Source organism: Mobula birostris, chromosome 16 (genome assembly GCF_030028105.1).
Source record: "Mobula birostris isolate sMobBir1 chromosome 16, sMobBir1.hap1, whole genome shotgun sequence".
Lineage (NCBI taxonomy): Eukaryota > Metazoa > Chordata > Chondrichthyes > Myliobatiformes > Myliobatidae > Mobula > Mobula birostris.
In genome coordinates, this window is record NC_092385.1 from 6,986,697 (window position 1) to 7,011,450 (window position 24,754).

General features: G+C 46.5%; 1 protein-coding gene across 6 annotated transcripts in view; it reads left to right on the top strand.

Moving 5' to 3' along the window:
* LOC140210964 (plexin-A1-like) overlaps positions 1–24,754 on the top strand; it is a 464,700-nt gene that overhangs the window by 383,466 nt on the left and 56,480 nt on the right. For all 6 annotated transcript variants that reach the window (XM_072280256.1, XM_072280258.1, XM_072280257.1 and 3 more), the window contains one exon: positions 20,037–20,271. In XM_072280256.1, coding sequence (XP_072136357.1) covers positions 20,037–20,271 — 235 coding nt within the window. The remainder of the gene's footprint in view (positions 1–20,036; positions 20,272–24,754) is intronic.

Consider the following 24,754-nt stretch of genomic DNA (forward strand, 5'->3'; position numbering starts at 1 on the left):
AGTGGAGAGCTAGGCCGCCATTAGCCCCCCCCCCCCCCCGCGCTCCTTGATGTGGTGTGTGTGTTTTGTCTTGGGGTCAAGAGCACGAAAGGTTAGCACGCCTGCACTTCTGTAGCGCCTTTCACCCCCTCAGGAAGCCACGCTGGGTCCTACACCTGATGTAATACTTCAACTAGACTGGGAACACAACAGCTATTGTGCATTTTGAGGGATTCCGCAAGCTGCACCTTTTAATAACTGGATAATCTGTTAAAGAGCACAGGAACAGGCCTCTCGGTCAGCCTAGTCCATACCAAAATGTTGCCCTGCCCAGTTCCATCGACCTGCACCCAAATCACTGCCCTCCCTACCCCTCCCATCCATGTACTTATCCAAACTTCTCTTAAATGGTGCAATCGAACCCTCATCCACCATTTTCACTGGCAGCTCGTTCCACACTCTCACCACCCTCTGAGTGAAGGAGCTTCCCTTCATGTTCCCCTTAAACTTTTCACCCTTCACCCTTAACCCATGACCTCTAGTTGTAGTCCCAGCCAATGTCAGTGGAAGAAGGCTGCAGGCATTAACCCTATATATGTGCCCCATAATTTTGTGCACCAGTCCAGATGCTCCAGCTTTCTGGAATAAATTATTGAATAGGGCTGCACTGGGGGGGGGGAGAACTTTTTGATAATGAGGATAGAACAGTACACCCAGGAACTGGCCCATTGGCCTACACTGCACTGAACACAACTGCAAATCGAACCCAATCTCTTCTGCCTGGACACGGTCCCTATCCCTATACACATATTCACATGTGTATCTAACAGCTCCTTAAACACTTCTGTCCTCTCCACTTCCACCCCGGCACCCCCAGAAGCCTTATCTTCGAGCACAAAATGCTGGAGGAACTTAGCAGGCCAGGCAGCATCTAAGAAAAGAGTACAGTCGATGTTTTGGGCTTAACCCATCCCGCTGAAGGGCTTCGGCCCGAAATGTCGACTACTCTTTTCCATAGATGCTGCCTGGCCTGCTGAGTTCCTCCAGCATCTTGTGTGTGTTGCTGGGATTTCCAGCATCTGCAGATCTTCTCTTGTTTGTGATTGGAGTCAACATTTCGGGCTTAGATCTTCCATTAGATGTGTTCAACCCAGCGTAAAGTGTTTTTTTTCTGTCTGCCTTGGGGCAGGGAGGGAGTGAAAGTGTTAGCCTGATGTGCCGGACAAACACGTAATGCTGGAGGTAACAGACTAACTTTCTGGGTTTGGGGCTGTGGACGTGATTGGTGGAAGACTTGGGTGTGGTTCCATTAGGTCAGGGGTTTCCCAACCTGGGGTCCATGGACTCCTGGGTTAATGGTGAGGGTCCGTGGCGTAAGAGGTTGGAAACCCCTGCATTATGGTGAAGTAATGGTCACTTTAACTCACGTGTACTGGTCTTGTATAAAGCTAGATAACTTTTGGAGAGATGTTTTAAAATACTATCAAAAGTTTTGGATCTGGATCTACAACCTAATTTGCTTACGGCAATTTTTGGGATTATCCCATCGGAAGCAGGAAATATTCCTGTTTCCGCTCAGCGTACGGTGAAGTGACAAGCAACACACTTCATCTCTCTCTGTTCCCCTCGGGTTTAGCCTGGTCTTCAGGACCTCCCAGCCCTGCTCCAGTTCAGCAGGCCCATGGGAACACCTCCACTTGCAGGTTCCCCCCCTGGGTCGAGCACCATCTGGAATAGGTAATTCGGACTGATTTATTACTGTCACATGTACTGGAATACAGTGAGAAACGTTTGCTAATTATACTATCCAGGCTGGAGCATTGCAGGCAGTCTGATCACCCCGGTACAGGAAGGATGTTAGGCTTTGGAGAGTGTGCAGAAGAGGTTTACCAGGATACTGCCTGGTTTAGAGGGCAGGTGCCGTCACAAGAGGCTGGATAAACTTGGGTTTTTTTCTCTGGAGCGGTGGCGGCTGAGGTGAGATCTGATGGAGGTTTACAAGATTATGAGAGGCACAGATAGAGTGGGCAGAGAGTGCCTGTTTCCCGGGGTTGAAATGTCTAATACCAGAGGGCATGCATTGAAGGTGACAGGGGGTAGGTTCAAAAGGGATGTGAGGGATAAGTTTTTTTTTACTCAGGGAGTGGTAGACGCTTAGAATGCACTGCCTGGTATGGTGGTAGAGGCAAATACATTAGAGGCACATGGATGTGAGGAAGATGGAGGGTTATGGATGTTGCGTAGGTAGGAGAGATTAGTGCTTGGGTGTTTTTGAGTTCCTTTTTATCTGGTTCAGCACAACATTTTGGGCTGAATGGCCTGTTCCTGTGCTGTACTGTTCCACGTTCTATCATGCCAAACATAAGGACATTGAGGGAAAACAGAATGCAGAATAGAGTGTTATAGTTACAGAAAAAGTGCAGAGCAGGCAGACTATCGATAAAGTGCAAAAGTCACAATGAGGTAGACTGGGAGATCAAGAGTTCCTTATTGTTCAGGAGTGTGTGGGCCACGGGCAGAGGAGTGGGTGGGGGGGGGGAGCGAAGCAGGGCGATGAGAGGGGTGGCTTTGCAAAGAACGGTGCGAGCGAAAGGACACGGGTAGATCAGGGCAGAAGAGAAAGGGGCAGAGGAGGGAGAAAGTTTCCTGAAGTTGGTGAATTCAGTGTTCATGCCATCGGGTTGTGAGGTGCCATTCAGAAATTTTGTCGCCCATTGCCCCTCTGACCTCAGTGTTAATTAAACTTTGCTTGCCTACAAAAGAAGTTTGCAATGATTGGGGTCGCACATTAGCGTAAAGGACGAGAGTGACCCTGGTTCAATTCCCGCTGCTATCTGCGAGGAGTTTGTACGTTCTTCCCGTTCAAACTGTACTTACCAGGAATAGCCCGGTTTATCCCCAGCCTAGTTGTGGGACAGTTCATGGTTGTGGATCCTGCAACCTGCTTGGGTCGGAGGGGTGCTGTACAGATGAGCGTTGTGCCAGTGGCCTCCATTTCTCATGGTTATGGGCGAGTGCCTGGGTTGCTGTAAAACTCTCTCCGGTCCACTCTACAATGTTGTCTGTCCATTCCTTCCTCTGTCTGCCCCGTTTTCTTTTCCCCTGCACTGTTCCCTGAAGAACTGTTTTTGAGAGTCCATTTGATCTTGTTATGCGGTCATACCATCTCAGTTTCCTCCCCATTACTCTGGATAGCAGGTCTTCATAGTGTCTCGTGTGCTGGGTGCTGGGTGGACCAGCTGACCTGCCAACCTGCACGTCTTTGGACTGTGGGAGGAAACCGGAGCACCCGGAGGAAACCCACACAGTCACGGGGAGAGCGTACAAACTCCTTGCAGGCAGCGGCAGGATTTGTTGTTTTGTGGCAGCAGTACAGTGCAAAGGCGTAAGATTACTATAAATTACAAAAATAAATAGTGCAAAGATAAGGAAACTGAGGTAGTGTTCGTGGGTTCATGGGCTATTTAGAAATCTGTCAACGGCAGGGAAAGAAACTGCTCGACTTCCCTTGGTGGTGGTGGTGGTTTCTGTGGAATTGAACAGATCACTGAGTTATTTCAGTGAATTTGGGGCCATAGAAAAAAATAGATCATTTAAACTGAGAGGGGAAAAGGTTTAAAGGGGACCCGAGGGGCAACTTCTTCATGCAGAGGCTAGTGCATACATAAAACAGGTTTGCCAGAGAAAGTGGTTGAAGCAAATACAATAACAATATTTAAAACACATTTGGACAGGAACATAGATAGGGAAGTTTAGTGCGGGCCTTCGCAGTCTTTTTTGTGCCATGGACCGATACCATTAAGCAAGGAGTCTGTAGACCCGTGGTTGCAAGGGATCAAACGCAGACAAATAAGACAAGCTTAGGTGGTTCCTTGGTCAGCATGGGCACGAGCTGGGGCAAAGGACCTGTTTCCATGATGTATGACTCTATGCTAAGCCACTCGTACTTCCTTGTCTGCTGTGTCTGTCTCACTGAATATTTTACACTTTTTCACTGTAAAGCAATGACCTCATCTATTTTTCATGAGGACAGTCACAGAATATTCATTATGAAACTTCCCATGTTCTCCATAGCCATACAATATGTTCCCATTTTGTTCAGTGACAGGTCCTAATCTCTCTTTAATTTCTTCTTGCTCTTTATGCGCTTATAAAATATTTCATTGATTTACTTTGCATTTGAAGAACTAAGCTTAAATTCTCAACAGCAGCTTTAGTGGGTCAGAACTTGTGTCTTTGAGTTACAGACGGGGCAACCAGCACTTTGCTTAGGTATCGAGGCAGTATTTAAAAACCTCGGCAACAATGTGAATTCAAATCCCAAGGGACACGAGGGCTTTAAATCCATTGAAGGTGAGAGAGGTTAAGTTCAAAGAGGATGTGAGGGGTAAGTTTTTCACTCAGAGAGTCGTACCTGGTATGGTATTAGAGGCTCTTAAAGAGATGTTTAGATAGGCACATGAATATGAGGAAGATGGAGGGGTATGGACGTTGTGTAGGTAAGAGGGATTTTATTTTCAATATACTTTTTAGCTGGTTTGGCACAACACTGTGAGCTGTGTTCCTGTGCTGTTCTGTTTAATGTTCTATGTTTTAAATTCAATCAATGGAATAATCTAGAACCCTTGTGGAAAAAAAATAGAGGTGACCCGTGGATGGTTGTCAAAGTCCTGATGCTTCCCAATGTTCTTTAAGGGAGGTAATCTGCCCATAACTTTTCTGACCTATAAATGACTACAGACCTATAAATATTATTGATTTCCAACTATCCAGCAAACCTCTTGGTTCAAGTGGGTAAATGAATAATAAAACTTGTCTTTTATCGTGGGTTGGAATTGGAATTGGTTTATTATTGTCACACGTACTGAGGTACAGCGAAAAGCTTGTCTTGCCTACTGTTCATACAGATCAATCCATCACGCAGTACTGCTGCCGCTGTCCTTGAGTTAATACGTTATCCCCATGACCGCGCGGGTGACCCCCGGGTGCTCTGTTTTCCTCCCGCATTCCAAAGACGTACGGGTTAGGGTTAGTGTTACGATACGTGGGTTCTGGCTGAGGAAAGAAAATGGCTGCAGTCGCTTAGCACTTTCATGCACGGGTGTTTATTGGATGCGCCAAAGATTAAACCTAAAAAAATTTGCAATAAGAGTGAAAAGAAAACTGTCAATATTTACAAAAATGTATTTACTAGAAAACACAATGATAGCTACATACTATTTGTCCAGTTTGAACTCCTGGCAGCTCGATCTCTCTCTTCCACCAAGAACAATCAGTCCCATTTTTTTGGGCACTAGGGCATACCATCTTTAATTACCCACAAAGTTAACTTCTGAATACATATAAATCAGAATTTGATGCACCCCACCATGTAGTTACAATCATATTACAAAATAAATGGAAGTATCTACCTTAAATACAGTATGCAAACAATATATACACATTTAAACATCCCATTACTAAAGAGATGGAATATTCCACTGTGTATGGCAGGAAAGGCACCGTAAAGCCAACCATTCTGCAAATGTACGAGGGAAGATTTTAAAGTGCCTACACTCAGTACGACAGCAAAATGACAAGGCACCGTTTGTTTGCGTAAATTTTTCTACAGAAGTGGTTCGCCATTGCGTTCTCTAGGCATGTGTACAGAATATGTTTAGTGAGTGCCCTCCATCATAGTTAGTAAGTTATGGGGATACTATGTTGGCGCTGGAAGTGTGGCGTCACTTACGGGCTGCTCCTCCCCACCCCCCCGTGCATCCTTGGAAAGCGTTGGCCATTGACAGAAACGATGCATTTCGCAGTATGTTTCAATGTTTCAAGCTAATTGTGACAAACAAAGCTCATCTGTTTACATTGAGGTAGTACAAGGTAAAACCATACAGAATACAGGATAAAGTGTAACAATTACAAAGAAATTCCAGTGCAAGTAGACAGTGAGGTACAAGATCATAATGAGGTAGATCTTGAGGTCAAGAGCCCATCTTATCTATCTGATAACAATAGGATAGAAGCTGCCCTTGAGCCTGGTGGGACCTTGCTTTCAGATTTTTTGTTATCTTCTGCCCAATGGAGCGGATGGTGTCTTTGATTATGCTGGCTGCTTTACTGAGGAAGTAAGAAGTATAGGCAGAGTCCATCAATGGGAGGGTGGATTCTGCGATGTGCTGAGCTGTGTCCACAACTCCCTCGGCAGTTCCTTGCAATCACGGGCAGAGCAGTTGCCATGTCAGGTTGGCAGAATTGAGTGCCTTGCTATGCATTTTTGCGCATTTTGTGGACAAGGCTAGGAGTGATTTGATTATAGATTCAATCTATTTGTCAGATGTGCATCAAAACATCCAGTAAAATGTGTCAAATCATGTCAACGAGGGTTGTTCTGGCAAGCCCACAAGGGCCACCACGCTTCTGGCACCATCACAGCATGTTTATACCTCACTAACTCTAACCTGTAAGTGTTTGGTATGTGGGAGGAAACCAGAGAACCTGGAGGAAACCTATGCAGTCACGGGTGCTGTAAAGCGTTGCTTGATAACATGATCTGTACATGACTTTTATTGTTGAACACCACTGGTTCATTCATTCGTTATGTGCCATGTTGTATGACGTAGGCGATCATGGTCTTTGACCATGATTGTCTTGAAAACTTTTCTACAGAAGTAGCTTGACATTGCCTTCTTCTAGGCAGTGTCTATCCACGGCCTCCTCTACTGTAAAGATGAAGCCACACTCAGGTTGGAGGAACAACACCTTATATTCCGTCTGGGTAGCCTCCAACCTGATGGCATGAACATCGACTTCTCTAACTTCCGCTAGGCCCCACCTCCCCCTCGTACCCCATCTGTTACTTATTTTTATGCACACATTCTTTCTCTCACTCTTCTTTTTCTCCCTCTGTCCCTCTGAATATACCTCTTGCCCATCCTCTGGGTCCCCCCCCCCGTCTTTCTTCCCGGTCCTCCTGTCCCATGATTCTCTCATATCCCTTTTGCCTATCACCTGTCCAGCTCTTGCCTCCATCCCTCCCCCTCCTGTCTTCTCCTATCATTTTGGATCTCCCCCTCCGCCTTCAACTTTCAAATCCCTTACTCAATCTTCCTTCAGTTAGTCCTGACGAAGGGTCTCGGCCTGAAACGTCGACTGCACCTCTTCCTACAGATGCTGCCTGGTCTGCTGTGTTCACCAGCAACTTTGATGTGTGTTGTCTGTACAGGACCGGTGGCTTCACATTGCCCTGATCGGGGGGCTAAGCAGGTGCTACACCTTGTCCAAGGGTGACCTGCAGGATAGCGGAGGGAAGGATCTCCTTACATCTCTGTTGGTAGAGATGTATCTCCACCCCATCACTACACTACAAAAAGCATCTGCTCCTTACCTCACTATTACTCCTGGGATATCTTGTGAACAAACTGTTTCCTGCGTTACAAGAGTCCGGACAGACCTGGCACAGTTGCCCCATCATTGTGGTGCAGTCTTGTGTCTGATCTTTGAATCCACAGTGACAACCAGTGAACAATAAATGTGACCGAGCACATTAACAACTGCAAGGTTTAATGTCTAGTTGGGAAGAACCACTCTAAACAGATGCTGCCTCAACCAGGGTCACTCAATGGCCTACAGCTGGTAGAGCCACTGCCTCGTGACTCCAGAGACCCTAAATTGATCCCGACCACCGGTGCTGTGTGTGTGTGTGTGTGTGTGTGTGTGTGTGTGTGTGTAAAATTTGCACAAACTCCCCACTTCTTCCATATGACCATAAGAGATAGGAGCAGAATTAGGCCATTCAGCCCATCAAGTCTGCTCTCACATTCCATCATTTCTGATTTATTATTCCCCTCACCCCCATTCTACATTGAGAACACAATCAATTTAGAGAAAACTGCGTACATTGTATTTCCTGAATATATTAACAACGTACATGTTTGAAATAAAAACAGATATATGGTTTTGTATAAATACGATAAGGTCTGGTTTCCTCCTGGCAACTTTAATTGGTGATTGAAAATTGTCCCTCGCATGTGAGTGGTTGGAGTTGATGAGAATAAATTGAGATTAACGTGAATTGGTGGTTGATGGTCAGCACAGACTTAATGGGCTGAATGGCCTGTTTCATTGCTGTCTGAATGTAATGTGTGAAGTGCCTTGAGATCCCGGGCGTTAGGCAAATGTAGGTGTGTGTTGTTAATCAGTCACCAGATTGATCAGCTGCATTGTCTTCTCCCCTGTGGCTCTGAGGGTGAGACGGATTCTGCAACACCACCTACAACCTGATGGAATGGGGCTGGCAATATTTCACCAGGAGGCACGCCGGCCTCTGATAGCAGAACTTCACAGTATCCAGTCCTTTACACTAACCTGCCCAGTAAAATTTAACAGCTCATCAATTAGTGCTTAATTGACAAAAGAAGAGAGTTCCTTGCTTGGGTTAGGATGACAAATGACAGGCATTAAAGAGAAGGTAATAACTTCTGACTTTCCTAATGTGATCTCTCTCGCTGTGATGTTGATAGGCGCCTGCCAATGGTGGGTCCATCTGTTTGCGCAAGGTAGTCCAGTTCCTCAGCGACCTACAGCCCCTCTCCAGGGTACCAGTCGCTTGTGGTGGGGTAACAGTTGTTGACAGACTGTACAAACTAAATCCAGCTTTTCAAATACACACACATGCAAGCAATGCACAAAAACATGCATACTTGTACACACATACGTCTGTACACACAGACATGCCTGCATTTGCAAAAACACCATTTTCTGTGAGACAGACACATACACACACACACATACACACACACACACACCCACCCACCCACCCACGCACCAGCCTACACACACATGCCTGTATGTAAATACGGACATGTACACAGACCTTGTATACCAGCTCAATGTCCTTCGTCTGGTCAGGGAAAGTGAAGAGGTGATAGAGAGAAGCTACAGGCAAGCAGTCACTCCGGGGCCTCGGTAGACAAATAAGTGGGTAACAGTCAGGGGAGGGAAGGGCAAGAGTCAGATACAAGAGAGTACCCCTTAACTATAAGTACTCCTGTACTGTTGCGGGAAACGATCTACATGGGGGAAGCAACAGTAGCCGTGCCTCTGGCACAGAGTCTGGCCCTGAGGCTCAGAAGGGTAGGGAAAGGAAGAGGATGGCAGTAGTGATAGGGGACTCTATAGTTAAGGAATCAGACAGGACACAGGAAAGAAACACGGATGGTTGTTTGCCTCCCAGGTGCCAGTGGCCAAGATATTTCTGATCACGTCCACGATATCCTGAAGTGGGAAGGTGAACAACCAGAGGCCGTGGTATGTATTGGTAGCAACGACATGGGCAGGAAAAGGGAGGAGGTCCTGAAAGCAGACTAAAGGGAGTTAGGAAAGAAGCTGAGAAGCAGGACCACAAAGGTAGTAATCTTGGGATTACTGCCTGTGCCACGCGACAGTAAGTATAGGAATAGAGTAAGGTGGAGGATAACTGTGTGGCTGAAGGTTTGGAGCAGGGGGCAGGGATTCAGATTTCTGGATCATTGGGACCTCTTTTGGGGTAGGAGTATATACACATACATACCTGTATATAAGTACAGACACACACTCACACGTACGTCTGTATATAAATATATGCGTGAAGACACGCACAGACGCCTGTATATAAATACACATGTGCTTATGTATTAAAACACATGAATACATTCACAAGCAACAGGAATTCTTCACACTCATTTACAACAAGATGTCGGAGGAACTCAGCAAGCCGGGAGCATCTGTTCGGGGGAAATAGAAAGTCGGCATCTTGAGTTGAGATCTTTTATCCGTCCAGTTAACCCAGCCGACTACACACCATTGGGATGTGGGACGAACCCGGGGCACCTGGAGAATCCCACTCGGTGTCAGTGGAAGCGTGAAAACTCCACACAGGCAGCATCGGAAGTCGGGGTTGAACCCGCATCTCTGGCGCTGTGAGGCAGTGGGTCCACCCTCTGCGCAGGCCTGCCACCATCTCTGAGAACTCCCAGCAATTTCTGATTTTAAATCACGTTTTGCACTTCCAGAGCAGCAGATTGACAGGGAATATTATGTTTTTTTTTTCATTTGCATCCACCGAATGCTGGGAATTAAATGAATTTGGATATGTGCTGCTTCTGAGCTGGGCATCCACTGACACATGGGCAGACAGTCTGTCAAGGGCTGTAGAAAACCGCAGCTCAGCCCCTGATCAGTGCTTCACGGCTCTGTGAAGGCATTTATTTTCTGCCTGGCTGCATCTGGCTCGAAACTCCAGATTAAAAATAGGCAGTGTGCAAATCTTACGCGGCGAAGATCGCTGACTTTTTCATGCGATTCATACAAAGAAAGAGGGGATGAAAGGGCCTGTGGTGATTGGATTTGCACACGTGCTTCTGTCCACGATGGCTCAGTGCTCGGGGCTGACGTTCCAGACTGTGAGAGTCCATAGGGATTTGTTGCATTTGGTGGGGATGGTCTGCTGTCACAGCCATCGGAATCTGGCGGTGAGGGCCAGTTGCTTCTGGCTTTGGAGGGGAGGGGCTTTTCTGGACAGGACAGCAGAGTGGGACGAGAGCTGAGGCAGCTGCTACATTGCTCCAGTGATCTAGGTTTGATTCTGGTGGATTCTTAAGACCATGAGACATAGGAGCAGAATTAGGCCATTTGGACCATGGAGTGTGCTCTGCCATTTCATCATTTTCTTTCTCAACTCCAATCTCCTGCCTTCTCCCTGTATCCCTTCCTGCTCTGACTAACCACTGCCTTAAATATACTTAAAGACTTGGCCTCCACAGCCACCTGTGGCAACAAATTCCACAGATTCGCCGCCCTCTGGCTAAAGGATTTCCTCATCATCTCCGTTCTAAATGGACATCCCTCTATTCTGAGGCTGCGTCAAATTCCCTTGCCAAAGGAAACATCCTCTCCATGTCCGTTCTATTGAGGCCTTTCGATAGATTTCAATGAGATCCTCCCTCATTCTTCTGAATTCCAGTGAGTATGGGCCCAGAGCCATCAAACGCTCCTCATTTGCAGAGCCTTTCAATCCTGGAATCATCCTTGTGAACTTCTGTTGAACCCTCTCCAATGTCAGTGGAACCTTTCTTAGATATGGGGCCCAAAGCTGCTCGGATTCAACCCTGACCTCCGGCGCTGTCTGCATGGAGTTCGCACGTTCTCCCTGTGAAGGCGCGTGTTTCTTGGTGTTCCAGTTTACTCCCACATGCCCAGGACCTGCAGGTTGGTAGGTTTCAGTCACCTCTAGAGGAGTGTTTGTTTATTTACTGATTGATTGTGATATAGGTCCCTTCTGGCACTTCGAGCCGCACCAACCAGCAATCTTCACATTTAGCCGTACCGTAATCACGGGACAATTCACAATCACCATTAATGTATGTCTTTGGACTGTGGGAGGGAGCCGGAACAGCCAGAGGAAACCTAGTCAGTCAGAGGGGAGAACGTAGAATGTTGAACAGTACAACAGAGGAAGAGGCCTTTCGGCCCAACATTGCTGTACTGTTCGATGTTTTGTGTCTCATTCCACTCTGATTTGGACAATGCCAAAATAAACTTAATCCCTTTTGCCTGCACATTATCCACATCTCTCCATTCCCTGGGTATCCTTGCATTAATTTTTACGTACTTACTGCCCGTTACGCCGCTGGCGTTTAGGGCAACAATGAAGATCCTCCATCTCTGGCGGTGTTCCGGGCTTCCTTCATCACGTTAGTAGCTTCCTCTCGGTTTTCACTACTGTCAGTCATGCAAGTCCCGGGTGGAGATTCAGGAATACCGTCGCACTCAGATGTAGGATTCTTCATTGCTGTTTCCGTAACAATTTTGTTTTACCAGTCAGGGTTGTTAGCCCTGAGCTGAACCCCTGAACCTGGCGGACCTGTGGACCACTCTTAGTCTGGCCTTTATCCTTTGACCTGTTTAGCATGGGTGACCCCACCAAGAGTGAAAGCATAAAGCCCTGACTCCAGCCAGCATAGCTTTCTGGGTCACTGAGGCACATAAGCCTCTGAACCCAACTACAAGTTTGTGGTCTTCTTGGAGGTGAGTTAATTTGACAGCCTCATAAGCACACCACTGTTGTATCTGCATTCTCCACCACTGTATTAGGCCGTTACAGGCACCCACCTCCCTCTGTGTCAAAGCACTTTCCCCACACATCCCCTTTAGTCTTCTCCCCTCTCAACGTAAAGCTGTGCCCTCTAGTATTCCACATTGAAAAGGTGAGGGCATGGATAGGAAAAGTTTCAAGGGATATGGGCCAAATGCAGGGGACGTGGGACTAGCCCGTTGGGTATCACAGCATGAATGAGATGGGCCAAAGGGCCTGTTGCCATGCTGTGTTATTCTATAACTATATGACTTCAGCCCTTCGAAAAAGATTCTGGCTGTCTGGCAGCACGACAGTGCAGCAGTTAGGGTTCAATTCCCGCACTGTCCGTAAAGACCCATGACCATGTGGGTTTCCTCCAGGTGCTCCAGTTTCCTCCCACGTCGTACAGATCGGATTAGTAAATTGTGGGCATGGCAATACTTACGGGTTTCTCCCAGCACGTATTCAGTGTGAGTTGGTTGTTAACGCAAACAATACATTTCATTATCTGTTTAAGGACTTTTGTGATTTTATATTGTGAAAGGGAGTGGAATTTGGGCTTGTAGCTCTGAATCAGATTCAGGTTTATTACCACTGACAGATATCGTGAAATGTGTTGTTTTGTAGCAGCAGGACAGTACAAGTCATAAAAATGTCTATAAATTACAATAAAAGTAAAATAAATAAATGGTGCTAAAGAGGACTAGTGAGGTTGTGTTCAATGTCCATTCAACAATCGGATGGCAGAGGGGAAGAAGCTGTTCCTGAATCGCTGAGTGTGTGCCTTTGGGCTTCTGTATCTCCTCCCTGAGAAGAGGGCATGTGGGGGTCCTTAGTGATGGAAGCCGCCCGTTCTGCAGCTTATTTGCATCCTGCGCAGTAGCAACCTCCCCAAACCAAACGGCGATACAGCCAATTAGAATGCTGTCCATGGTCCATCTGTAAAAGTTTGTGAGTGTCTTTGGCGACATGCCAGATCCCCTCAGACTCCTAATGAAATACAGCCACTGCTGTGCCTTCTCTGTGACTGCATCGATATGTTGGGTTTTTCTCCTGATGGAGCCGGCTGAGTTTACAAACCTCTGCAGCCCGATTCGATCCTCTGCACACTTTATTTTAGAGGCACAACACGGTAAAAGGCCCTTCTGGCCCAACGAACCCCCTCCGCCCAATTACACCCTCGTGCCCAATTGCTGACTATCCTTGACATCTTTAGAATGCGGGAGGAAATCCACACGGTCACAAGGAGAGCATGCATCTCTTTACAGGCGATGGCGGGGATCGAACCCAGAGCGCTGGTGTTGGAATAGCCTTATTGATTTGGAGATACAGTGCAGAATAAGTCGTACAGGCCACGACGCCCAGCAATCCCCCAATTTAACCCTAGCCTAATCACATGACAATTTACAATGACCAATTAACCTACTAACATGTAAGTCTTTGTACCTTGGGGGGAAACTGGAGTGCCCAGGGGAAGCCTGCATGGAAAGGAATTTCAGGCTTGCTCACAGAGATTCTGGAATTGAAGTCCGATGCCCCGGGCTGAAATAGGACGCACTAACCGACGCGGTACTGTGCTACCCTTGCGCTGGAATCACAATTGTTTAGAGCAGATGCTTACTTGATATATATATTTGGACACAGAAAGTGTCTATTCAGCCCATCTGGTATATTCTGGCTCCCAGCAGAGCATCCTCCCTCATTTCCTATAACCTAATCTCCATCCCGGTTATCCTGACAACCACCTACACTAGCGGCAATTATAATGACCGACAGTCAGTTCTTCAGGATATGGGAGAAACCTGAAGCACCTCGTAGGGGGAAACCCATACCATCTCAGATGGAATCTGCAAACTGCCCAGACGGTCATGGCTGATCCTAGGGCGCTGGGACTATAAGGAAGTTACAGAGCAGTGCGGCACAGAGTTGGGGCGGAAGTGGTTATTGGAAGGAATTCATGTCCCTGTTGACGAGTGAGCAATGGAAAGAGTGTGCAGCTTCGGGTTCCTGATGTCAGCATCTCTGAAGATCAAATTGTACCCAACGTATTGAAACAATAGCAAAGAAGGCAAGCTAGCGGCTATTTTCATTTTGGAGCTTGAGGTGATTTGGTATGTCACCAAAGAGTTTAGCAAATTTCTACAGGTGTATTATGGAGAGCATACTAACTGGTTGCATCAATGTCTGGTATGGATGGAGGGCACTGCACAGGATTGGAAAAAGCTGCAGAAAATTGTAAACTCAGCGACTCTGTCGTGGGCACTGGCCTCTTTAGCATCGAGGACATCTTCAAGAGTGGGTTACTCAAGAAGATGGTACCTTTTATTAAGGACCCCCATTACCCAGGACATGCTTTCTTCTCATTACCACCATCATGGATGAGGTTCAGGAGCCTGAAGACACACACTCAGTGTTTTAAGAACTGCTTCTTCCCCTTGGCCAACAGATTTCTGAAACGCCCATGAATCCGTGATCACTACCTCACTATTCTGTTCTTGTATTATTTTATACTTCTGTTGTAACTTATAGTCATTCTCATTGCACTGTGCTGCTATGATGAAACAACAAATTTCAGAACCTACAGTACTGCACAAAAGGTCTGAAGCACACATGTATATCTAGGGTGCAGCGTACTGTATTTCTCAATGTGAAGCAGAGAGCAAGTCTGTAAATCTGGCAGGAGCAACGGATGCTGGGAATGACGGGGGTGGTGCGCCGCGGGAGGGGTGCAGAGCATGAGTGTCAGGGGCAGGGGGGTAGCACGGTAGCAAACACACCCAGCCCTAAGTCACCAGGAAAAGTCATTTGATTCTAAACGATTGGTTTATTGATCATTACAGAATGCCTCTCTGATACTTCCAGCTCCCTTCCCCTTTTCCCAGCCATGATTTCCCCTCTCCCTGTTCCCTTCCCACTCTGTCTACAATAGAGACCCATGTCAGAATCAGGTTTATCATCACTCACATATATCATGAAATTGGTTGTTTTATTGTGGCAGCAGTACAGTGCAATACATAAAATGACTACGGTACCGTGCAAAAGTCTAAGACACCCTAGCTATATATACGTGCCTGAGACTTTTGCACAGTGCTGTACGTCAGTGCTAATAAATCTGATTCTGAGTCCAATTCCATCTTCACGCTCAAGAGAATGTGAACCGACTGAAATTCACACAACCTCACATCTCTCCCAGTGGCCACCCGGGGTTTACGTTAATAGCACCACTCTGCTTGAGGCAAATAAATCCTTGCAGATTGAGTCTGGCATATTGTTTAACTCCGCGTCTTATAACTTAATTAGAAGCAATCTGTAATAATCGGAATCAGGTTTATTATCACCGGCATGTGATGTGAAATTTGTTAACTTAGCAGCAGCAGTTCAATGCAATACATAATCTAGCAGAGAGAGAGAGATAAAAAAATAATAAATAAAATAAAACATAATAATAAATAAACAAGTAAATCAATTATGTACTGTATATTGAATAGATTATTAAAAAATGTTCAAAACAGAAAAACTGTATATTTAAAAAAAGTGAGGTAGTGTCCAAAGCTTCAATGTCCATTTAGGAATCAGATGGCAGAGGGGAAGAAGCTGTTCCTGAATCACTGAGTGTGTGCCTTCAGGCTTCTGTACCTCCTACCTGATGGTAACAGTGTTTTCTCACTGGGTGCTGGAGGTCTTTAATAATGGACACTGCCTTTCTGAGACACCGCTTCCTAAAGATATCCTGGGTACTTTGTAGGCTAGTGCCCAGGATGGAGCTGACTAGATTTACAACCTTCTGCATCTTCTTTCGGTCCTGTGCAGTAGCCCCTCCATACCAGACAGTGATGCAGCCTGTCAGAATGCTCTCCATGGTACAACTATAGAGGCTTTTAAGTGTACTTGTTGACATGCCAAATCTCTTCAAACTCAGAGAAAGGTCTTTGGAGTCATAGAGTAACGCTGCATGGAAACAGGCCCATCGGCCCATCTTGTCTATGCTGACCGCAATGCCCACTTAAGCCTGTTTGACCATATTACACTAAATCCTTCCTACCATTATGTTTATCCAAAAGTCTCTTGAATGCTGTTATTGTAGCTGTCTCAACCACTCCCTCTGGCACTTTGTCCCATATGCTCACCACCCTCTTCATGAAGAAGTTTAAAATTTTTGACCTCCAGATTTTAGTTTGCTTTCCATCTGGGTTATCTCCAATTTGATGGCATGAATTTCAATGTCTCCTTTCGGTGAACACGTCTACCCCCCCCCCCCCCCAACCACTTATATATTTCCCACTCACCTTCACTTCTTCTCACCCGCCGATCATCAACCCCGGTCCCCTCCTCTTTCCCTTTGTCCTATGGCCCACCCTCCTCTCCTATCAGATTCCTTCCTCTCCAGCCCTTTACCTTTCCGACCCACCTGGCTTCACCTATCACTTTCTAGCTATCCCCCTTCCCTTCCTCCCACCTTTTTATTCTGGCATCTTCCCTCCTTCTCAGTCCTGAAAGAAAGGTATCGGTCTGAAATGTCAGCTGCTTGTGGTCCTCTTGGAGGTTACAAATTATGAGTAGACTTAATGTTCTTTGTGGCGGTGAAGGGACATAACAGGAGAGACCAAACACAGGACGGCTGATCACTTCATGGAAAGCCTCTTGCAGTCCTGAGCTTCTAGTTGAAAGAGTACAGGTTAAATTTACAAGGATGTTGCCGGGTCTGGAGGACCTGAGTTACAAGATAAGATTGAATAGGTTAGGACTTTATTCCTTGGAACGTAGAAGATTGAGGGGAGATTTGATAGAGGTATACAAAATTATGAGGGGTATAGATAGGGTAAATGCAAACAGGCTTGTTTCCTGCAGCCTCCCCTCTCCCTTTCTCTTTCCCCAGCCATGATTCCCCTCTCCCTGCCCCCTTCCCACACTCAGTCCACAATAGAGACTCATATCAGAATCAGGTTTATCATCACTCACATGTGTCATGAAATTGGTTGTTTTATTGTGGCAGCAGTACTATGCAATACATAAAATTGCTACAGTACTGTGCAAAAGTCTTTGGCACCCTACCTGTGTATATGTGCCTGAGACTTTTACACAGTGTTGTACATAATTTGTTACTCTGTTAAACAGTAGTTTGTGGTTTTCTAATACCGTTTTAACTATTTCCACAAAACTTTGGCTAATTGGGGCAGCTACTTAATTGGGCCAAAATGTACTGGTCTTGATATGTCCTAATGACCTGGAATCTCCTGTATCAGTCTGATGTTCAGATATAGTAGCCAACTTATAGAATGTCTGTAAAAATGGAGCCCATTCCTTACCCCAGTAGAGCTACAGTATTTTTAGGTTTTTACAGTGTTCTACAGAAAAAGACACTTCAGCACAATTGGTTCATGATGTCTATCAAAGCTAGTTTCATGAATGAAAACAAAAGAACTAGGAGCAGGAGTGGGCCAACTGACCCATCGAGCCTGCTCTGCCATTCAATAAGATCATGGCTGATCTGGCCATGGTGTCAGCTCCCGTATCTGCCCTTTCTCCACAATCCTTAATTACTCGCTCTGGTAGTACTGGTATCTATAAATCAGGCTTTCCTAATCTGGTGACTGTCAAGAGAATACAGAGATTTATTCTTGCCTGGTGCCATTGCGTAAGTTAGCTTACAACAGATCAGAGACACACGATATCTACAGATGTTGGAAATCCTGAGCTACACACACAAGTGCTGGAGGAACTTGGCACTTCAGGCTGCATCTATGGAGGGGAGTAAAGAGTCAACATTTTGGGCTGAGACCCTTCATCAGGACTGGAAAGGAAGGGGGAAGAAGCCAGGATAAGAAGGCGGTGGGAGAGGAAGGAGTTGGAATTGGCAGGGTGTGGAACACGCACAAAACGCTGGAGGAATTCTCAAGTCAGGCAGCATCTCTGGAAAGGAATAAAGAATTGATGTTTTGGGCCTAGCCCCTTGAGCAGGACTTGGAAAGGAAGGGGGAAGAAGCCAGAATAAGAAGGTGAGGAAGCTGGCAGGTGATAGGTGAGCAACACACACAAAATGCTGGTGGAACTCAGCAAATCAGGCCCTTTGCAGGAGGTTGTGGTAGAATAAACCGTCGACATCTCAGGCCGAGGTTTATGATCACTGTCTTATATAATGTGAAGCAGGCAAGTCAGATAATACAAAGACAGATCCCATACCTACTCACTTTAGGAAAACCTGGCTGGGCTGTGCCAGGGAGCTGGAAAGGTTACGTTCCCCACCTGAAGCTGTGCCAGAACACCTCATGTCTAACAAATTGTTTCTGCTACTGCTATTATGTCAGGTAATTTTTTCACAGCTGGGCCCCACAGGTACCCTGTAGGAAGGAAGACACTCTCAAAGCCCTGGCTCTGTTCACACTCGACCACAGGATCTTTCACACTCACAGAAGAGGCAGACGGGGCCTCTGTTTGACATCTCGCCTTAACAGCTTCACGTTGAATCACGCGGAGCACGGCACGAACTTAGAATCACGGGGCAGATTCAGCTCGAGTGCCCTGATCGAGCACTCTTCAGCTCTTCCCTGTATATTTTATTAGTTCTTCACGGCACCGCCTTCCTTTGGCAGTGTTTTCACAGTCTGCTCACTGTGGCTAGCCGGTTTCTGGAACTGTGCAACAGCTGCGGTGATACGTCTGTGAAAATACCAGCGAATCGCATATGCCTATCGCCTTGGACGCAGTGAGAGGTACTCGGGGCATATTTTGGGAGTGTTCTCAAAGAAAATATGACACTAAATCGCATGAGATTTTAAGATACATTACGGTTTTAGGTTATATTTCAATCAAGGTTCAAACTTAATTGTCATATGTACATTGAAACATACAGTGAGATGCACTGTAGGTGTTAACAACCAACGCACCCAAGGGTGGGCCAAGTGCGGCTACACATTCCGGCCCAGCATTGCAATCCCACAATGCTCGGTAGAACAACGCAGAACACAAGGAAATAGAGCACAGCAAGCCCCTTTCTGTCCTCCCACCCACAAGGACAGGCCTCTAGCAGACTCAGGTTCGAGTGCAGGCATGCCGATATTGGGCCTTCAGACACTGCAGTGGACTCACAGAGATTCACAAACACAGGGCTGCGGCTAACAGGCCTCGACTTCCAGACTTCTGATTTGACCCTCAGCCCTGGAGCCTCACTGATTTAACCTGACCAACGGGCCTCTAATACCACCCCATCACTCCCATCGTTCTAAACTCCAAGATACATGACTCTCTGATCCCAGGAATTAGCCGGGTGAATATCCTCTGGAGGTTCTCCAGTTCTTAACGCTTCCTCCAGATGCTCCGGTGTCCTGCCAATCCCAAAGACATGCAGGTTTGTAGATTAGTTCAATCTCTGTAAATTGGCCCTGGTGTAGGGTCTCCTTATGTGGGCTGTAGAACACTGAAGGTACTACATAAATGCAACATGTTATTGAAGGCTTAAATGGAGAGGAGCAAGCTTTTGTATTTGGTATTGATAATCAATTAATCTCTCTCTCTCTCTCTCCTCTTTCTGTCTTGATCTCTCTCGTTCCCTCTTTTTGTCATTCTGTCCCTCCCTCTTTTTTCCCTCCCTCTCTCACTCTCCCTCACTCAATCTCTCCCTGTTACTCTCTTACACTCTCTCTCCCTCTCCCCCTTTCTCTTTCACTCTCTCTCTCCCCTTCCCTCTTCTCTCCCCCTCCCTCCCCTCGCCCTCTCTTTGCCTCTCTGTCCCTCCCTCCTCTCTCCAACTCTCCCCCTCCATCTCTCTCTCTCTGTGCCCTTCTCTCTCCCTCTCTTTCTCTTCTTCTCTCCCTCCTCTCTTTCTTCCCCTCCCCCCCCCTCTCTCTCTCTCTCCTCTCTCTCTCTCTCCTCTCTCTCTCTCCTCTTTCTCTCTCTCTCTCCTCTCTCCTCTCTCTTCTCCCCCCCCCCCTTCCTTACTTCCCATTTCCTCCCACAGATCCAGGTAGGGGGCCTGGAGTTCTCTCCCGGGATCCTCCACATTTACTCGGATAGCCTGTTGACCCTTCCAGCCGGTTTTGGCATTGGGGGAGGTGGCCTCCTGCTGCTGCTCATCATCATCGTCGTGCTCATCGCCTACAAGCGGAAGTCCCGGGACGCCGACCGCACCCTGAAGCGCCTCCAGCTGCAGATGGACAACCTGGAGTCCCGGGTGGCTCTGGAATGCAAGGAGGGTAAGAACTCACTGGCCATGGTGACCCCCACCTCCTTCGGGAGAGTTGTCCCTTAGAGCTAAGGAGCACTACAACACAGAAATGGGCCCTTCAGCCCATCTAGTCAGTCCATGGCCTCTTCTACTGACACAATGAGGTCACTCTCAGGTTAGAAGAGCAACACCTCATATTCCTTCCAGGTAGCCCCCAACATGACGGCATGAACGTTGATTTCTCCAACTTGTGGTTGTTACCCCCTTCCCCTTCCCTCTTTATCATTTCTCCTCTCTCGCCTCTTAGCTCTTTTCCTCCTCTGCCTATGACCTCCCCCTTGTGCCCCTCCTCCTTCCCTTTCTCCTATAGTCCACTGTCCTGTCATATCAGATTCCATCTTCTCCAACCCTTTATCTTTTCCATGTATCACCTCACAACTTTCTTCTTCTTCAGTGAGTACAGGCCCAAAACCATCAAATGCTTCTCATATGTTAGCCCTTTCATTCTTGGAAAAATTCTCCTGAATCTCTTCTAGGCCCTTTCCAATGCCAGCACATCCTTTTTCATATACGGGGCCCGAAACCGCTCACAATACTCCAAGTGCAGTCTGACCAATGCCTTATAAAGTTCCAGCAGTACATTCTTGCTCATCAATGAGGGGGTGTATGTGCACACATCTTTTGCTACCAGCGCACAAAGGAATTTAAACTTTACAAAAGGTTGTCACCCTCTACCTCGTTGGCATGTTGAATATATTTCATGATCGTACACAATCATTTTCCCCTTTCCTGATGCTGGTGGTGTTGCCAAGGTGAAGTTTGCGATGATTTGTCTGCAGATTTTAGAACCAGCTTATTCATATTGTTTTTAATTGAAGAAATTATTGATTCACCATGTCGATTTCCAAAGAAGCAAAGGATGTGAGACGCAAAAGAACATTTAAAGGGAAAAGACTTAATGAAACAGTAGAAACTGCTACACTGAGAGCTCATGAGGTCAGGAACATGCAGCAACGAGAAATATTCATGTACAATACAGAAACTGGTGTGACCTGAGTGAATTGTCATGATGCAAAAGTTGCTGGAGAATTTTCAAATGGGAAGAAGTGGAGTGATTTTAGAAACCTGATTTTTTAAAGCGTCATTTAGCAAGCAAATCACATATAGACGGTGTGCAAAAGCTCTGGCGAGAAAATCCTTCATTATCTGCTATGTGTGTTTTGTGAGAGTGCATATGAATGAGAGCGAAAATGATGAAACCCAGGGGAGATCAAAGTTCTTATTGACAGTTATTTTATTTCTTTTAAACAATGAACAACAAACTGGACTTGGTAGTTTATTATCCTTAGAATAGCTTCAAGTTTACTTCCACTTAAAAATTCAGTGCGTACATATTGTAGTCACTGGGCAAAAAATTGCACAGCACAAGGTTTTTGTGCACACTGGTCATTACAAATTAGAGGGAACATTGTTGCTCATATATTCTACTCTATGAATGCTAACATAGCATTTGCCTCCTTACTACCGACTCAACCTGCAAGTTAACTTTCAGGGAATCCTGCACGAGGACTCCGAGGCCCTTTGCACTTCCAATTTATGAATTTTCTCCCTGGTTGGAAAATAATGTATGCCTTTATTCCTCCTAGCAAAGTGTCAAGTCACAGGAGAATCTGTATGTTTCCTAGGATGGAGCAGTAGCGTAGCCTAACAGCCTGGGATAGAGTGGATGTGGAGAGGATGTTTCCTATTGTGGGGGAGTCTAGGACACGGCCTCAGAATAGAGTGACGTCCCTTTAGAACACAGCTGAGGAGGAATTTCTTTAACCGGGGGGGGGGGGGGGGTGAATCTGTGGAATCCATTGCCACAGACAGCTGTGGAGGCCAAGTCATTGGGTATAATTAAAGTGGATGTTGCCAGGTTCTTAATTAGTAAGGGTGTCAAAGGTTACAGGGAGAATGCAGGAGAATAGGGTTGAGAGAGATAATAAATCAGCGATGATGGAATGGCGGAGCAGACTTGATGGACTGAATGGCTGAATTCTGCTCCTTTATCTTATGGTCCTGTCATCTGGATGGAGTGCAATCAAACGGATATCGTTAACTTATTGAGCGAAAATCTAAAGGCCTGGTCTATTGATATAGCAATGTTAATTTGAGCTGCGTGATGTCAGCTGGGATGGATATTGGTTTATTGTCATCACACGCACAAGCCATCAATTCAGATCAAGGATCAGAAGTGTCAGCAGTTCCTGAGAATGAAGGGACGTCCCTTTAGAGCTGAGATGGGGAGGAATTTCGTCAGCCAGAGTACGGTGAATCTGTGGGAGTTTGTTGCCTCAGTCATCTACGGTGTTTAAGACAGAAATTGATAGGGTTAAAGTTTGCAGGGAGAAGGCGGGTAATGGGACTTAACATTTTAGGAACTGCTTCCTTCCCTTCTGTCATCAGAACCCATGAGCACAAACCTCATGCATAACTTGTTTAACTGTAACAGAGTAATTTTTATGCCTTGCTCTGTACTGTTGCCACAAAACAACACATTTCACGACATTTCAGTGACAGTAAACCTGATTCTGATTCTGAGTGGGTTTGAACAAAATATCATCCCCAGTTGAACGCAGAGCAGACTCAATGGGCCAAAAGGCCTGATTCTGGTGCTGTGTGGACACGAGAGATTCTGTTGACGCTGGAAATCCAGAGCAACACACACAAAATGTTTCGGGAGCTCAGCAGGTCAAGTAACATCTATGGAGGGGAAGAAACAATCAACACTTTGGGCCAAGACCCTTCAACTGGACTGGAAAGGAACGGGGAAGAAGCCAGTATCCTGTATCTGGTCGTCTCCCCATAGATGCTTCTTGACCCACTGGGTTCCTCCAGCAGATTGCCTGCGTTGTTCCAGAATCCAGGTTCTGCTGTCCATGCACCTCTAGTGCAAATGGGTGCTTGTTGGCCGGTATGGACTCAATGGGCCAAATAGCCTGTTTCCATTGGGTACGACTCTTTGACCCGTAGCTGTCACCTGCGGAAATATCAGTTACCTGGGGCCAGGACACAGCTACCTCAGGAGGTTGATAGCACAACTTTACCAGTGAACATGGACTATTACAGCACAGTACAGGCCCTTCGGCCCATGGTGCTGTGCGAACCTTTTACGACTGCAAGGTCAATGTAACCCTTCCCTCCATAGCCCTCCATTTTTCTTTCATCCATGTGCCTATTTAAGAGTTCCTTCGATGCCCCTCAAGTACCCGCCAATGCTACCTCTCCAGCAGCCCATTCCACACACCCACCACTCTCTGTGTAAGAAACTACCTCCGACAACCCTCCCTACTTTCCTCCAATCACCTTAAAACATTCTCACTTGAACTAGCCATTTCCGCCCTGCTAAAAAGTCTCTGGCTGTCTACTCCATCTATGCCTCTTAGCAGCTTGCACACCTCTATCTAGTCACCTCCCGTCTTTCTTTGCTCCAAAGAGAAAATCGCTAGCTTGCTCAGCCTACCTTCACTAGGCATGCCCTGTAATCCAGGCAGCATCCTGACACTTGTCCAAGGCACTGGTAAAAGGCGATGAGCTTCTCCCGTGGAGACAGGCTGTTACCCCTGCAGAGCCTTATTTCTGCCGCCTTCCACAGTGAGGATCACTTCTCTCTGCTGTCACGATATTCAGCACTGAGCAAAAGTCTTAGGCATCCTAGATCAGGGCCCCTGCCATTAACCAAAGGGTCTGTGGATCTCAGGCTGGGAACCCCTGTCCTAGAATTTTTTTTATGTGGTTTCAAATGGAATGGCTTCCACAGATCCCTGATCTCAACATCATCGAGGCTGCCTGGGATTACCTGGAGAGCAGCAGATGAGACAGCCAAAGTCTGCAGAAAAACCGTGGCAAGTTCTCCAAGGTGCTTGGAACAACCTACCAGCCGATTTTCTTATAAAACTGCACCTGCGCGAATTGATGCAGTTTTAAAAGCAAACGGTGACCATACCAAATATTGATTTGATTTCGTTTTTTTACTGTTTATTGCTCGTCATAGTAATTTTTTTGATATTTAGAAACTTTTCATTATTTTTGAAAGCATCTTCGCTTTACAGAATTTTCTTTTACGTGTACCTGAGACTTCTGCTCAGTACTGTAGACTTTGAGTTTTCTTAAACTTTTGGGGCGGCACGGTAGCGCAGTGGTTAGCTCAAGGCTTTACAGCACCAACAACCTGGGTTCAGTCGCTGATGCTGTGATGCTGCTGTGCTGAGGGTAGCAGACACCAACAGAATCAACAAACTCATCCGTAAGGCCAGTGATGTTGTGGGGATGGAACTGGTGTCTGAAAAGAGGATGCTGTCTAAGTTGCATGCCATCTTGGTCAATGTCTCCCAGCCACTACATAATGTACTGGGTGGGCACAGGAGTACATTCAGCCAGAGACTCATTCCACCGAGATGCAGAACAGAGCGTCATAGGAAGTCATTCCTGCCTGTGGCCATCAAACTTTACAACTCCTCCCTTGGAGG